General features: G+C 38.1%; 1 protein-coding gene across 1 annotated transcript in view; it reads left to right on the plus strand.

Moving 5' to 3' along the window:
- Positions 1-17,428, plus strand: part of LOC104512309 (formin-H-like) — a 44,605-nt gene that overhangs the window by 22,596 nt on the left and 4,581 nt on the right. Inside the window, exons 5-15 of the mRNA XM_010155229.1 lie at positions 707-880; positions 2,388-2,536; positions 4,651-4,827; positions 5,444-5,870; positions 6,063-6,225; positions 8,539-8,650; positions 11,423-11,513; positions 12,076-12,162; positions 14,331-14,483; positions 16,034-16,163; positions 16,296-16,328. Of these exons, the coding sequence (XP_010153531.1) occupies positions 707-880; positions 2,388-2,536; positions 4,651-4,827; positions 5,444-5,870; positions 6,063-6,225; positions 8,539-8,650; positions 11,423-11,513; positions 12,076-12,162; positions 14,331-14,483; positions 16,034-16,163; positions 16,296-16,328 (1,696 nt within the window). The remainder of the gene's footprint in view (positions 1-706; positions 881-2,387; positions 2,537-4,650; positions 4,828-5,443; positions 5,871-6,062; positions 6,226-8,538; positions 8,651-11,422; positions 11,514-12,075; positions 12,163-14,330; positions 14,484-16,033; positions 16,164-16,295; positions 16,329-17,428) is intronic.

Below are 17,428 nucleotides of genomic sequence, written 5' to 3' on the forward strand. Positions count from 1 at the left end.
TTAACACTGCAAATATAGATTGTGCAGTTGAATGGGAATAATCTTATTTTGAAGCAAACAATTTTTAATTGTTATAGCTGTGACACAGCAATAAAATATCTTTATTGGTTATTAGCATCGCTTTCTTCACCTACATGCATATGTATATATACATACAGGAAAAATAGCTGTGTTAGATAAGATCTAAACCAAACACAGTAATAATTATATCAAAAAGTAATATCTCAATAGTTTCCTCTTTTCCTCATGCAGAAGCAGCTGGCATAAAAATAACCACCTTCCCTACCATTCTAGTAGGGGGGCATAGGTTGAACCAGTTAGTAACTGAATCTCTGCTGAGATGGTCATGCCATTAGTTTGTGCTACCAGTACTGCTGAACGGGAAGTTTTTGGACTGGCTTGTATAAGACAAGGAGAATTTTAAAAGAAATAATATTTCAGAGTGATAAATAGATACTTATTCATCAAAAGAGATAGGGAAACACAGTTACAATGAATATCTGGGTTTTTTTGTAACTAAAACAAATATAGTACAGTATCTTGATGATGGAATGTCATTTTTTATTCTATTCATGGGCAAGATAGATACATATTCTAAGCTGTTCCTTTATCTAAATGCCCTTGCATGGTAATATTGGGGATGCTGTCTTTGCCTTTCAATGAAGAGAGGCGATGGAGTCAAGTAATGAAGAACTTTCTGTTCCAGATTGATTTCAACACAAAGACCATTTTTAACATTGAAAAGGGAATTATTAAGAAACAGTTCCCTTTCTCACAAGTCAAAGCCTGTGAAGATACTGAAAGGAGGCGGTTCCGCATTGTGTTTCATGGGCGACAAGATTATGAGTTGGAAGCAGTGTCTCTTGATGATAAAAGGAAGGTAAGTTTTTACAATGTCATAGACAGATTGCTATAAATAACAGCTAATGTTATGATAGTACCTAGCAGGTCCCAATCATAAATGGGAATTGTTATGCTGTGCATTGTGCAAGCAAAGAAGTAGGCATGTCTTTATTCTCTGTATGTTCGTACATAGAACAAAGGGAATGTGAGCTCAGGATAAAGTTTGGCCTTAGGATTTTGCCAAAGTTCACTGGGACTGAAGATGTAAAGCCAGCTCAAGATGTGATATAAAAGTGGATGCATTTCTTCAACTACACCTTGAATGTAACTGTTTGATATTGTATGAAAACAAGCAAACAAAAGTGACAACATGCACAATTGAATCTTAAGTGAAATTTTCTAAGCATTTTTTTCTATATGTTTATTAAAATGCATGTTTTTAAGAAGAATGAATGAGGCCATCCTGATGCTGTGAAAAGAAAAAGACCTATTTCATTTTTTACCATCAAAATACATGAAAATCATAAAATTGTCAGAAAAAGACAGCCCATGGACAATTAGCTATTTTTTTAATGAAAAGATTTAGTGTTGGAAGATTTTGTATCAGCTGTTTCATTCTGAGGGGTCAGCTCCTTTCGAGTTCTAGATTCAATCAAATATTCCAAGTAGTTAGTGTAATTAGACTGTACATTGAAACTTGAGAAACTCAACTCGTGACGTTACTGTTAGGTTTTCACCTGAATGCAGATATCCCGTGTGTTCAGGGGTGATCAAGCCTTGCAGTTTGTGTCAGTTCCCTGCTGAGACGCTGAAGCCAGCTGCACAATTTCTATTGAGAGACAAACTCTCAAAAAGCATGGAAGAGTTTGCATCCAGCCTTCTGATGTGACCCATTTTAAGGGACATTTTTGCAGAGGGATTCATCCCTCGTGAAACTTAACGGTGTACTCCGTGTGCAGAAACTTTCACTGCAGATGAGCAGTACCTCATGGTTGATTAGCTACATTTTAAAAACAGATTACATTAACAGAAGAGCTGCAAATAGCACATGTATTCTGTAGTAAAAACACTCAAATATGGCCCTGTACAACAAAAAGAACACTTTAAATTCACACCCACCTTAATCCATACTATTTTCAACTGTAGGCAAGCCTTCATTTTTCTGCTGGGTTTGTTTGAGGTTTCAAGCTAAATTAATCAATTACTACTTGGGCTTGAACAAAGCTGAACAGAAATTTTGTCCTAGATTGCTTTGTATGTGAATTAAAAAAGTAAAACTATGTTTTACTGTAACCCCTCCAGAATAAAATGATATTCTCCTTACACTGACAGGTTTAGAACTGTGGGCATAAAACCAAATTGCAGTTAAGTAGTTTAGCATCATAGAAAGACCCTATTTATTTTACGTTAATTTATGTTACCTATTTGGCTGCTGCTTATAGTGTTGTCTGTCATTTTTATACTTGAAAAATACTCCTATTAATGGCTTATTCAAGGGGATTAACATGGAAAATATACTGTGTCTGCTGCCACTTATTATATAGATAACATACCTTCTGAGCAGAGTTATACAGAGCAATTCGTGCAAGACACCAGCGGAGTCCTGCTTGGGAAGACCTGCAGAATGTGAGGTGATACATGAAGGACTGCTGGAGTTGCAGCAAAACTCTTTTACGTCCACTGAATGGGTGAAGTATGAACTGCACTTTTGTACACCTCTGGGGTTGTGGATTTTGTTACAGTTTCTGAGAAATATTTTAAGATTTTAATCTGCTGATAATAAATTAACTATTTAATTGCTTTTTAAAGCTGAAGCTTAGATGCTAAATCTGCTTGAGATGAAAACATTGAAAGTAAGTGTTAGTTCAATAGTGCAACACAACAACATGAAGCTCTGCTGTGTGCTAGAGACCGCTGTGTGCATTACTAACACGAATATATAATGGTGATGGTGCTCAGAGTGATTTTAATGGTGGGACATCTTTATGTTTACGTCTGTACTTTTTACTCCATTTTCAGTCATAAGGAAAAAAAGAAAAAGACTGGCAAAACAGGTAAGGAGTACAGGAGTCCTGCTAGAGGACACTGCTTCACACCAGCCAAATGGCTACCCCAAAATTCATAATTCATTCCCATAATGTCCTGAACTTCCGTCTTGTAATGACCAACCATGGTGGCCTAATGAGGTGGTGGTTTCAGAGACAGGAATAGTTATTCAGTAGGAAACAGACTGTCACCACCACTTGATTCAGCCCCTAAACCATCACAGATAAGCGTGGCTTCTGCTTCTGCTTATTCTATGACTGAACCAGCTGCACTGATTTCTCCTTCACTGAGGAGAGAGAGAGAAAAAAATCTATGTACCAAAAACTAATGAAAAAAAATTAACATTGTAATTATCTGCACAGGGCAATTATCTCAAAAGACTTCACAATTCACAGAAAATGATTGTAATTGTTTTTAAAAGGCTACCACTGTATGTCTTGTAAACACTATCCTCAAGTGTGTCCCAGGATTTGTTACCTTGCAACATTTAACAAGTTTGTTAACAAACAAAAATTGATTTTTATTTATCTTGTGAAGCAAAGCCCTTGTTGCTTTCTTCTTGATATTAATCCTCTCCTTTTTTTTTTTTTTTTGGCAAAGTAAATAATGGTGGAAACATCTGGAGATCCGATTAAACTATAAGCCCCTGCTTTAAAGAAAGGAGAGATCAATATAACTGCCAGCTCCATTAAACAATTCTTATCACTTTGACTGTTTATGTGGGAATAGATACAATTTATATTTTATGTTTAATTCTTCTGGAGCAGCTAAACTTATTTAAATTCCTCATAGAACACCTTAATCAACGAGCCACACCTTGAAGAGAGAGTAGAGGAAAAGAAAGGTCTGATAGAACTGTCAGAATGATAAAGAAATGCAGTAACCCTCAAGAAAAATGAGGATGCAAATGCTTAAATAAGAATAAAACCCACAAACAGTAAAGCCCCACCTGTTGCCAAATGTGGGGCCTCTGTTATAAGCAGCAGAGCAGAATCCTGAAAGAGAGACTGCGGCAGAATATTTTGCTCTAATAGAAGCTGCGTATGGGCAGGCAATTTGTGCCAGGGTTAATTTATCAGTTAAATAGGTAATACCCACACTTTGGCACAGCCGTTTCTGATGGAAGCCCTTGAGAGCAGGATGCTGTGATCCCTTCTTGCCAAGTGACTGGTGGGAATGAGGGAGGACCAGGATCAGTCCTCAGAGTAAGTGTGTGTGCAGAGGCATTTCTAAGAGAGGCAGAGTTAAAGGACTATAAGGTTGGGCACTAAGCTATACTATGGTGAGTTGTTTATAGCTTGGTGGCAGTAAAACCTGGAAGACGCACAAACTCTGAAGCCTCCCCATATTATGTGCTGTTCAGTGTTACAATGAATTCCTTTAAAAGCTCATAGTTCAAAAGACCCACCATCACAAACCAATGAGAGGAAGAAAGAGAGTGGGGGGACCAAGTATTGCTAAAAAATTAACAGTTCGTTTGTGACTTTTAGTCAGACCTTGTCAGTTTTATCTTTCTTATTAGGCATGGCAGGCTGGAAGTTCATATTTTACATATGTCACGGTTTACTTAGGTGTCAGATAAGAATAGGAAGCCCTCATCTTGAAGGTTTTATTCTTTAATATTGATATTTTTTGACTGTTCCATGCAAGATGCTATACAGATGTGGAGAATTATTGACATCAGAAAATGGTTTAACAAAGGCAAGGCTTGTGTAAGTATTCAGTGAAGAATGACCTGTATCTCCATTTCTTGTCCTTCAGGTACCTGGTACAACTACGTGAAGGAGAATTGACTTTATATTGCATAGGTCTGGGAGGAAAGAACAAGACTGAAGACCCTGTAACAAATACAATTAATTTGTCAGGTGGTAATGTGAGTGTCAGCAAGGAGGATGGATGCAGTACCTTTTCAGTTCAGATCAAAGAACACAATTATTTGTAAGTATAGCTGGTAATTAATAATTTGTTAAAGCAGAACTGCTGAAAACAAGGTCAAGCAACAGAGATTCTCAATGTCCCAGAACAAAATACAACAGTGGAGAAACGAGGCCATCAGAATTATGCAGATTACCCCTCCCATTGCTCTGCAGTGACTTGATGAGTATTTTAAGGAGGAATCAAATGCCCCACATTGTGGAATTGAGAAGATACATTGAAATACTGCCCACAAAGTCTTGTCTAGTTGTCATGTCAGGAGCCAGTGAAGAGATATATCATTCAGCTTGATAAGACAGTTGTACGAACAGGCTCTGACTAGACTGTGCAACAAGCACAGGAAGACGTAGCACAGTGTTCACCTTCCCCCAAGGTGGAGAAGAGGAATTACGAGGTAACTGCACCACGAAGTCAATATATGGCAAAACTTCAGCTCTCTAACCTTAGACACGTAGGCAATTAACTCTGTCTGAAAAGGTCAGAGTCAGCAGCACTGGGCTTCTTTGACAAGTAAAGCTGTGGAACATCATTCTGCTTAAATAAGAAATATCTGTGGCTGTATTAGTCAGCATGTTATTTACACTTCCTTGCGTTTATATATGACATTCTTAAATTTCAGGTTTCGAATACCCTTTACTGTCCAAAATAACAGGGCAGAGGATGTTAGCAAGCTCCAGAATGAATGGGTGTCTCTCATAGAAAGGCACTGTCAGCTGTGCAAGGGTGCCTCGCTGCCTCAGGAGAGATCTCAAGGATATGCCTCCTCCGAAGCTGATTATGAGGGTTTTGTCCCACCTCTGAATGAAGAGAAAGAGGAGGCCCTCCACTTTGGTGTGAGTTCTGCAACAACCAACCTGAACAAGCCTCCAAGCTTCCAGACAAAGCCTGCAGAGGAGGAAGAGTGCCCGGCATCACCATCTCCTCCAGTTCCCATAAGTAAGGCACAAATACCACCAGCCCCACCTGCTTTCCCGCAGCCCTGCAGCCTCTCTCCATCGACAAAGAGAACCAAAGCCTTTCACTGGGATGTTGTTCCTTGTGATAAGGTGAGGATGAAACTGATGGCAGCTGTTACAGCTTACAGTATTACTTGTTTCTTTGTTACATGTATAGTTATCATAAAAGTACAGCGGTTCCACAAAGCAAACTGGATGCCCTTCTCTATGTTTGGATAGAACAAAGTGCCTCTGTTCTTTCGGTTTTGTATTTACCCTGTCACTCCTCTCCCATGTTTTCAGATTCAAAAATCTGTCTGGGGATCATGTGACCCATGCAAGAAAAAAATAGATATATCCAGACTCTGTGATCAGTTCCAGATCCAGGATATGGCAGTGTTTTCGGGCAATGAACCTTCAGTGAATCAGCACATCATGTTAGATCGGAAAGTTGCACATAACTTCAGTAAGTCTTGTCTAAGAACTGTGTACTCCTATCTGGAGGCCTGGGATGAGCACTGAATGCATTTTGTATTTGCACTTTCTGCCATTCAGCAGGCAATGAGATAAGACAGGCTTATGTCTAAATCCTCTTTTAATTCAGTGTCCCTCTACGCCTTTTTCAAAATAGACCTCATGGCTCAGTTACTCTAAATGTGCTCCTTAATGGTATTCTTGTACAAGACCTGTGGATGTGCCATTGAGCTGTGATGCTGTTGTCTTAGGGCAGACATGTAAAATCAGGTATGACACCTGTAAAATCAATGTTAAGACTGACTTCAAAGTTTTTCAAATTCTGTGGGCTGTCCAGGTGAAACAAGTCAACAGGAACAGCACTGAGTTCAAGAATATTCATGTAGGTGTAGATGGGTTGGTTTAAGAAACCTTTGAGGCAGCTACAAGCTGGGTCGGAGGAATTCTCTTGGCCTTTCTCTGGGTGATAGCTTAGACATTGAATGGCTGTTTTGAATGATCATGAGCAGGATCCTTCCTTCTCATATCTCAGGTATGATTCTCCCAAAGGGCTGACCTAGAATAGTCTTTCACAGATAATGAAGCACATAGTTCTGGTCTTACTAATAAAATGATGTAAAGGCCTTTCAATTACTTTGATGAGAAAGGGCAGATGTTATAGGAGCAAGAGTAATTGTTCTTCAAAGACTACTCTGATTCCTATTACAGAATTGGAATTCCAAAAAAGTTCTATAAACTAGCAGTGTTTAAGGACTGCTACATGTGTAAAGAAATTGGGGCAGTTAATTTTGAAGTTTTAATGATTTCATCTTTATGAATATTGATAAGAAATAATATACTTTGATTGTGTAAAGCTTTAATTGGGAACTGTAAATAGAGATAAATTGTTGGAATTATTGCATCCATTGACTAACAATTTGAAGGGTTAAAAGGAAGCGAGTGATACGAAAGTGCTGTTGCAGATAAAAAGAATTCTGTAATAGCACTTTTATCTACTAAATTATTGCAATTTCTTTGAGGAAATTTCTTTCTTTTGGTTTGCAAAAAGCACTATTCTTCCTTTTGATCCTATTCCTCTTACAACCTTTTTCATTGAGAGATTCTACATCTGTTTCATCATCTTATCCTTAAAGTCCCATCAGTGAGATTTTTGGCATATACTTATTATAATGGACATTACTTAGATCAAAAGTTAACGTGATCCTGAGGATTCTGATTAATCTTCCTGCAAGTGCTACAAACCACAGTTCTTAACGATTAAAAAGGTGAAGCTCCAAAATGCAAGTAGGTTAAAATTTCTTCAGAATTTGAGTGGGTTTCTCAACACAAAAGAAAAATGAGAGTTCTGAGAGAAGATCTACACACTAAATTCAAGACCAATATATGAGAAAATGAAAAAAAAAGCTAAGTTATCTAGTGGATTCTTGTAGACAAAATAACTTTCTGCCATATAGAGAACAGGTATTGGAAAGAGAGAGACAAGAAAAACATCCTCAGATTTCCAATGAAAAAGTTTTGGGAGGCAATATAATGTGTATCTTAATCTAAGAATGTGGGATCCAGTGGGTGAAAAACTTATTTAGGAGTCAAAATACCAGCTTCTGAGACTTGCTTGGTGCCTGCTGTTCTGTATGAGATGCAGTTTCCCATATATACAATCCTTATTGTGACTAGAAAAATACTTTGGTAAATTCTGCTGACTAGAATTTAATAATAAACAAAACCAAACAATTGGAAATTTAGATTTCTTTAACCTTGTTCTAATATCCCAATACATTGTATTGTTATTTGGAAAAAAAATTATTTTGACTGTTGAGCTAAGTACAGGAGAAACATATACAAGCAAGTACTTGAGTACCTTCCAATAACAGTATCTTGAGAGTTATATAGTTCTGTCTTTAGCATTGACTCTGTTCTGACAGAAATATATTTTTGCTTCACTACTGCTATGTATATTTAAAGAAAATGTGAAAACTGAGTTTTTGCCTTAGCATTAGCTGTTACTAAGAGCTTTGTGGTGGGTTTTTTGTTGTTTGTTTGTCTTTTTTAATCATAGAACCATAGAATGGTTTGGGTTGGAAGGGACCTTAAGGACCGTCTAGTTCCAACCCCCCTGCCTTGGGCAGGGACACCTTCCACTAGACCAGGATGCTCCAAGCCTTGTCCAGTCTGGCCTTGAACACTTCCAGGGATGGGGCATCCACAGCTTCTCTGGGCAATCTGGAAAGTAAATATGGAATGTTTTGGTGATTTTCCTTCCCTTGAGCATTTTCTTCCAAGTAATCTAAGAATTGTTTTCCTGCAGACATTTTTCTGAAAAGTTTCCGTATAAAACCAAGTGAGCTGAAAGAAAAACTATACATTATACACGAAGAGGGTGGTGGACTTACAGATGAGCAGATTACAGCACTAAGAAGGTAACCTTCAAAAAATCATTCAAAAAAGAAAGATATTACTTCAGTGCTGCAGTTTCTAGTTGGGGTGATGGAACTGGTCAGAAGATAACTGCAGTGAAATGTCTTGGACATCAAGAGTGCTCTCCAGCTACACACCTGGCTGTCTCTGGAGAAACAGCCGGTTGGAGCTGGCAGAAGTAGGGAAACCCCTGCAGCCCTGCAGGGTGCCTGGGCTCCCTGGCCAGCCCTGCTTAGGGGAGGCCAGGCTCTGCTCACATCTCGGTTTGAAGGAAAACACTGAACGTGCGCCGTTGTTCAGCCCTAACGTAGTACTGCAGATTCAGTCTGGGGTCTCTGTGCTGTTGAAATTGGTCTAAATCACTGATTTATGGCATCTGGGCTCTTTGCCATCAGACGATAATAATGATGATGGCAATGAAGCTTGAATTTTTTTTTTTTCCCTTGAAGATTTCAGAGTCGTCCTTGGATAGCAATAATGCTAAGGAAATTTTTCTAGCAATGGAATATGTAGGAGACATTGGATGCTGTATTGCTATATGCTATATAGGATCAAGGATTCTGTTCCTGGGATTCTTATTTATTGCCAAAATCTAGGAATGCACGTACAGATCTTTCAGTGGAAGGAAGATAATTTTTTCTGTCCCAATAGTTTAAAAAGTGTTACTGAAATGGGTGAGATGTACTTCAGAAATAAGGGCTGGATTTCCAAGGCAGTTCAGTGTCTTACGGCTCCCATTCAGACATCTCACCGAGGGAGCAGACACTTACCTTGAAACATCAGCACTCAGAAGTTTCTCCTGTACAATGTACTGTAGTGGACTTGGCATGATACAAGTAGCGGGACAGAGGACTTTTGAAGACCTTTCCACTTGGTTTAGGTGCCATGGTGGAAAATATTACCATTGAAAACTGTGCCCTCCAGTTAATTGAGGCCCTGTGGTTATGAGAGGAGTTTAAAAGGACAGCCAGGGGCTGGAAAATTCCTCTTTGTGCAAATTATACCTGTCACACTGTCTAAGCTTGAGCAGGAAGTCTAAATTCTGCCATTGCAGAATGAAAAATAAGGCCAAAACTAAGATTACATTTTCCAGACTGTGACCAGTGAGCACAACACTCCTGTATCCAGTGGAAGTTAGCGGAGGTGGTAGAATTTTAGAAGCTTCAGGAGTTATTTTGATATGGAAACCTTTCCATAGTTCTCTGAATTATTCTTTATCCTGACATCTTAAAATCAATAGCAAAGCACTCTTTGTCTCTATAAATTTAATTTTTCAGAGCAGTGTGAGATTTTTCATTGCCCAAATTCCATTAGTTGCATTCATGTAAAAAGATATTTATGGAATGCATCCAGGTTTTCTTGTGCTTCCTTCTCCATAGCTTCCATTGTTTAATGCTTTTAAGCTTTAAAACCTTTCAGGTAATCTGCTAGTTTAATTTCATGTACATAATACATAATTAAAACAATTTGATGCAATATCAGACTTCTGATTAAATGAAGATATTTGCTGTCAATTAAAAAAGTTCTTTGAGTTTGCTTAAAAAACCCTTTCCGTTTGGCAACAGATAACTTACTTTTAAATGAGAATTCTTTGTTTTTTCTTGATGATAAAGGCTGATGAACAGAATATGTTGTAATCTGCTTTAATATAGATTTAATAATTCAAAACTCAGCAGTTCTTAAATCGAAACATCATATTAAATTACTAATAGTAAAAAAAAAACCAAAACCACCTGTTTGTCCTGTATGTAACATGCTAAAATATTTGCTTTATTTTTTCCATCTTTGAATAGATTTCCTTATTTTTAATGAAAATTTATATCTTTTCCCATGAATGTTTAATCACACGTGCTACAAATTTAGTAGACTGTTTGCAGAGAAAGAAGAGAAAACGTTAGACCTGAATACTTGTTTAAGATTCTCAGTGTTCCTTCTCATATGTTAGCTATAACATCGATTTCATTTTTCTTAAGATATGCTATGAATTCCCATAGTGTATCAGTCAGACAGGCAGGAACTGTGGTGGTATGTTTATTTTTCCAAGTCGAGGCATGTTTAAAGACATCAGTATTCTAAAAATCTGCGGCTCTGGAATACTGTGGGAGAATATTCAGTTACCTGAAGCAGAAAGAAGAAAATTGTGGGTCTGCATTACATGTTATCATAACAAAAATGAGAAACAGATCTTGGATGAGATGCAGTGTTTAGAGAGACAGAAATGCCAATGCCCACTCTTGTTTCATGGGCAAATCAAAACATTTTAGAGATAGGAGTTGGTCAGAATGTGGGGCCCATTGGTTAATCACTAATTAGCATGAGTCTGTTCTGCTGAGCCAGCATGGCCATAGCTGTTCATCCAATCAGTGAAAACAAGGTAGGTATGTATCAAGCACAGAATTAAAGAACCTCTTTGGAAATTGTAGCCTTAATTCCTCTGTCTCATGGTTTCACCTATTCCAAAATAGCCCATTGCCATTGTAAATTTTCTGTAGATCTGCAGGTGAATGTTACTGACTGTTATTTTTCAAGCCTTACACTGATGTAAGCATTCCCAGATATGCACATATATCTGCAGATCCTTTTTGGTATTCATCACACAGTTGGCTCAAAGGTCTATAAAAGTTCCAATGGTTAAAGAATACATATACAATATTTGTATAAAACACCTTACACAGTAATAAACTTGGATGCATGGAATGGAGTGATTGTTTTATGCTAAAACAATATAGAATGAAGTGGAAGGGGACATCTAATTTTCATATGCTGTTTTACAGATACATGCCAACACCAAAAGATGTGGAAAGGTACCAGTCATTCAAGGGGTCTCCTTCAGAGCTGCACGTGGTTGATCAGTTTATGTTAGAGGTAAGACTGTGCAGCGTTAAGACACCACATGCTATTTCTAGGACACTTTCTTCTAGATAAATCCACCACAAGAAGCTCTTTTTTGGAACTTAAATTGACAATATCATCCAGTATCAGTGCAAGAGGATTTATATGAAGAAGATTTGAGACAGGTAGATATTATGAAGAGAGCTGTATGGATGCCTTTGCGTCTCCAAGTCATATACCCTCCTTTTCCACCAAAGCGGTTGCTGATTTATTCTGAGCTAAATTTCCAAAATCTATACACATTAAATTGTATGCATTTAATCATTCTTGTTCGCAAGTAATGAGTGTCATTGAGTTTAATAATGCTTGGCCCTACAAGTTTACAATGTTGTCTTGAATTTGCGTGTGCAAATGATGCATGTTCAGGTATGTGCCACAGAATATCTACGGACAAGGTCTAGAATAAAATTAATAAATGAGCACAGAAATTCTGAGAACTATGGTGCAGCTGAATTACTCAATAAATTATGAAAGGCATGTGCATGTTTTGGTATAAACCTGTGTTTTGATTCCGTTTCTTTTCAATTCTATGCAGATGTGTAAAATCCCTCACTTAGGCCAGAGGCTGGATCTCCTGCTTACCATACGTGACCTCCCTGTGAGCATGAGAGATCTGGAGCCTGTAAGTAACATAACTCCTTCACAGTGGGTTTGTATTCAAAATCAACCAGTTAGGTAGTAGAGGGCCAGGTGCAGATTTCAAAGCTGTGTAGTTGGGGAGTTTTTTTTTTTTCTTTCTTTTTTTTTTTTCTTCTAACAAAATACCTCACAGTCCATAAGGTGAGCAGTTAATAGTATAATAATCCAGACAGCCTAGTGTATAAAACCCCATTTCTTAGCACTGTTCAAAAGTAACAAGCAAAAAGGTTAACAGTATTTCATAAAATCTCTATAGGTCATTGCTTCGATAGCCGAAGAATTGTACATGACATGAAACTCTTAGAGACAGGCTACATTTGAGCTACAGTGGCACTATCAGCTGGTGCATTTGGAATGCTTTTGGGCATCCAATTAATTTTATAGTGTTTTGTTAAAGATGGAATTCCACTGAACTGTTTCAAACAAAACACAGTGGAAAAAAAATGGAGAAAAATGAAGGCTATTGTACGCATGTATATACATGTATGTGCATTTAATAGCATCCTTATTTCACTAAGGTTCAAGAAGCAGTTGCTAATGGGCCTGGCAGTGGAATAGACTTCCACAAAGGATGGAGAAAAGAACAGGAAAGGATTTTCAAATTTTTATTTGGAGTTGTTAAACTTTCCTTTCTTTGGCCAGTGATAAGACAGAAGTGAATTTCACCATTAAAATCCAATTCCTTCTGTGGGGAGGTTCTTGCCCCATGAGCTGAAAGAATCAATCTAAAGTCATAGATACTTAGAGCAAGTTTATTTGACCAGCATCTCACAGACATTTACTATTTTCAGAAGACTGAAGGAAGCTGTTCATCCAAAGGATTACAGCATTGAACTGAAACTTTGCAAACCAGAATTTAAGTCCCTCTCTGCCTTTTTCAGGATGACCTGGGGGTGGGGGTATGTAAATAAACAGTGTTCCAGTCTCATGGACTGGATCTTCCTCCTCCAAACCGCAGCCTTACCTGCCAGAGTTTGTATATGCTTTAATTCAAAACAAAGTATTTCGACATGAATCTGTTTCTATGAAAATGTTGCAAAGGTTTTGTCTCATTCTGCATGGCAATGAAAACAAAATTTGAAAGTTCTGCAAGTCTAAGTTGTTATCCTTTGCCTGGCTGTGATTAAAACCATAGTAACTGTGAACGAAACTCAGAAGAGGAACAGATGGAAAACACTGGGGAGATGCACAGATTTCTGACCCTGCCTGGTACAATGCTACACCTTTGCTGTCCTCTGCTGAAACCAAATATTTGAATATTTGGAAACTGTTAAATATACTATTTGTTTTGATGGGTATTTAATGTTCATTGAAGAGCTGATTAGTCGTCTAAGTGTTTTTTTATTTATGCACATTAATACATGTTTGTAAACCATAGATTATACACCTAAAATTCTATGGCATGATCTGAATATTTGCTTTAACACCCTCTGGCCCTGTGATGTGCTATAAATGTTTTAACAATGGCTTTCAGCTCCCCTGTGTGTTTCATCCTTTCCCTGTTTTTAAATTGGTGTGTTGGTGACTGATGACAAGAGGTGTGGTACTAGAGAAATACGCATTTCTTAATCTAAAACAAAACCATCTCTTGTGTCTATAGCCCTAGAAGGGAGGTGGCTTCCTCGTGAAAACAGAAATTGATACTGCATTTGATTACAGGAAATTATTCTTCTTCCTTGTGGGGAAACTGTGCTAAGAATTTTGATAAGATAACAGTCTTTGGCTGGTATAAACAGAAGGGGAGGGGGGGTGAAGGATGGAGAACCTTATACTGTACTTCAGGCTATCTGCTTCCTCTGATGCCTGACATTTGGTGCAATCTGGTGTGTTCAAACAGCAAAATACTTTTTCTTCAGAAGCATTTTTGAGTGATGACATTGAAGTCATTTTGGCAGCCAGAAAGGATGTGACCTCCACTGGGGCAGGGAAACTGTGCCAACACCAGCTTTATCTTGGTGGGAGACTTTTAACTGGTCCTTCCTGACCAGCCCTGGCCTGTCCTCCTGGGAGGTTGGGCAGGAAGATATCCATCAGCTAAAGCGTGACTTGCTTCAGGTGGGGACAACGAAGCTTTTGGCAAAGGGAAGGTATAGGCACCATTGATTTATTCACATTTTCAATCTGAACTGAAGGAAGATTTGTGTGTTTCAGCTAATAAACCAGAAAATCCAAGCAAGTAAGCAGCTGCAATCCAGCCAGAAATTTGTTGCTGTCTTGGAGTACATTTTAGCCATTGGGAACCATTTAAATGAAAAGGCTGGAAGAGAGAAGGCTAAAGGATTTCGATTGTCATCTTTGACCAAAGTGAGTAAACATTTCTCTTGTCATTATAATCATCATATTCTAAGGTATATTAACCATTAATATTAACTCAGTTTTGCCCAGAATGTGTAGAAGGGCAATAATTTTTAATGAGTAGCTAACATTTTAACATCTGCTCTTGGTTACACTAGAAACAAAATCCTGTTTAACAGTGTATTCTTTAATGTGCGTTACAACAAGATGCATTTCCCCGTTTTAGACAGCGGCACTGGCTAGATGGGGGCACTGGGGTGTTGAACATACTGTGTTTCTAATGAGGTAGAACATCATAATGCTGACTGCCTGGATAGTAAGATTTCCTGGCTACAAGAGGCGTCTGAGCTGCAGGGCCCTTGGTTAGGTGCAAGTTGAGATAAACTGTATTTTGCAGTTTTGTCCACAGCACTGTTGTATGGATCCCCTTCCTTTCACTGCGGGCAGAGGCTGTAACTAGGGCATTTCTTCTGTGGTCGTCGCACTTTTATGGCACTGGAGTAATTTCTTAGCGCTTCATTTTATTCCAATGCAAAGGTCTTTTGCAGGAACTGGTACAATGCCATTCTGAGGTAAAATTTCAAAAGTAGAATTTAAATAAATTAATAAATTCCCAGGGATTGCAATTTGCCTGCAATGGTTTTAAGCCCCTCATCACTGCTCTGCTGGATAATTGAATAGGGGACAAATGTGGCCAGTTGTGATTTTGCTCTTTCCTGAGAGATCTGCTCTACAAGAAGCATCATCTAGCTCTTAGTTCTTTAATTGTCTCTTCATTGACCTACAACTTGTGTGACATTTGGCTAAATTTTCCATTAGTTTTAAAGAAACTGCTTTCCCCTTTTCATCAGAATTTGCCATAAAAAAGTGCTGCTACTGAGCATCATACTCTCATTCTAAGAAGTAAGAAATGGATAAAAATTTCCTAATCTGCCTTGTACCTTTAACACTATTGTAAGATTATGCCTGATCTGTGAATAGAAGAGAGAAGAATTTTTATTTTGGTTTCGGAAGGTATCTTCCCCATCTGGAGACTTTAATATATGAGTGAGTGATTTATAACTCTAGTGACAATCCTGAGACACAACTTGTATTCTTTTTTTTTATATATATATACAATGGCTGTAATACCACATCTATCATAATGAAATATGCCTACAAAATCATTTTCTGCCACGGAGCATCTTCCCAGATTCAATTAAGGAACTTCACTATCTTCCTGAACACAGCACACTGCTTTTAAGGGGAAAGGAATAATGACTGTGTTTGGATGTCCAAAATCAGTTGCAATCAATTAGGATATTTTAAGTTAAAAAAGATCCCTGTGAATAAGACGATACAAAAGAACAAAGAATGCGGAAGTGTAAAGCTGGTCTTAATCAAGAATGTCTGTGAAATGGCAGATTGAAAAGGAGAAGTTTAATTTCATTGTGTTTTCTATTCTTGTCAAATTTACCTGGGAGCTATCAACATCCCTGCTGTTTCTTTCTTTCTTTCTTTTTTTTTTTTTTAAAGTATAATAGCTCAGTCTGTCAATTACTGCTCTATTCTACTTGCAGTTACCTCTATTGCGGGGTAAGGAGAGGACATTCACCTTGCTTCATGCCCTTGTGGAACAGATCTTCTTACATGAGCCTGATTTGACTAAATTTTCTCAGGAGTTGACAGAATTTGAAGCTGTTCCTGATGGTAAGGGGGTGGGGGGCGGGGGAAAGGAAATCAACAAATGAAAAGCTGAAGTCCTTCAACTTTTGTGGAAACTCCCATCCTCACAACATGAATGAAACTTAATAGCATTGTTTTCTCTCTCTTCCTTTCCAGCTTCCATGAAGGGCCTCAGTGCTGAAGTTGATGGTATGTAAATGTGGTTTCTAAATTCAGAGAAAGATTTTCATATGTTGTGCAATCATTTGGAACAGGTTTTCATTGCACTTCTGTAGTTTATAAAGAGACGTAAAGGTTCAAAACATTGAGGTGAAGTGTTGCTATGGTGATACTTAACCTGCCACTCCTGTGAGGAGCTTTAAAAAAAGAAATATTAAATTGTGTCCAGGTGGTTTAGAAATATCAAAAATATACTGCCCATGGTAAATAGAATTTATCATAAACTACAACTGTTAAGTGATACAATTACTCCTTCAAAGTTATGGCTGTAGCAGAGGTTCCAGGTGCAGGTAAAGCAACTGGAGAAAACTTCTTACAATTCAGTCCTGAAGTTCAAGAATTTCTTTGCACCAAACCAGTGTCCTCTTTAGAAGGGGTCCAACAAACACTAGTGAAGCAGACAGGAAGGTTGTACAAATAATAAATTCTATGAAAAAGGTAGAATTTGGGAGGTATTTACAGCTTAGCCTTGAACAGTATCACAAGGTGCCCAGTGAAGGCAATGGATTTTATATTTTAGATGGAACCCTTTGAGAGCTGATAAAGAGAGTGTATGAGTGGATGAAAATGACTTGTACTGTGTTGAAAGTGTATTGAAAAAACCCAAAAACTATCTTTTGAAAATGTGGCATGGGTGTTGACTGTACCTACAGACCAGGATATCCTACTTCAGCCTTTGATAACAAACCAAAATGCTTTTGGTTTGAAAAACCCTTTCCTATTCTGCTGGGCTTTGGGAGTCAGCCAGGCATGTAGCTTGAGACTAAATTCCAATCAACTCTTTAGGAGACATACGTGACTAAAAATAACATTTGCCTTCAGTCACTGTGTTCTTTGGGGACAATGTTGATAACAATTCAAAATCATTAAATATTTTAAAGACAGTTTTGGAAAGTCACAGATGAAGTGGTAGTACAGACATGGTACCAGAAACTGTTGGAGGTTATCGAAAGAGGCGAATTATGAGAACTGGAGGAGATTCACAGGCCTCTTCCCTCCATGGATTCCTGATGGGCACGGTGTAGGTCACTCTTACCTTCTGAGTCCCATTCTACAGGGCAGAGAGGGAA

This window comes from Eurypyga helias, unplaced genomic scaffold (assembly GCF_000690775.1).
Source record: "Eurypyga helias isolate BGI_N326 unplaced genomic scaffold, ASM69077v1 scaffold6007, whole genome shotgun sequence".
NCBI lineage: Eukaryota > Metazoa > Chordata > Aves > Eurypygiformes > Eurypygidae > Eurypyga > Eurypyga helias.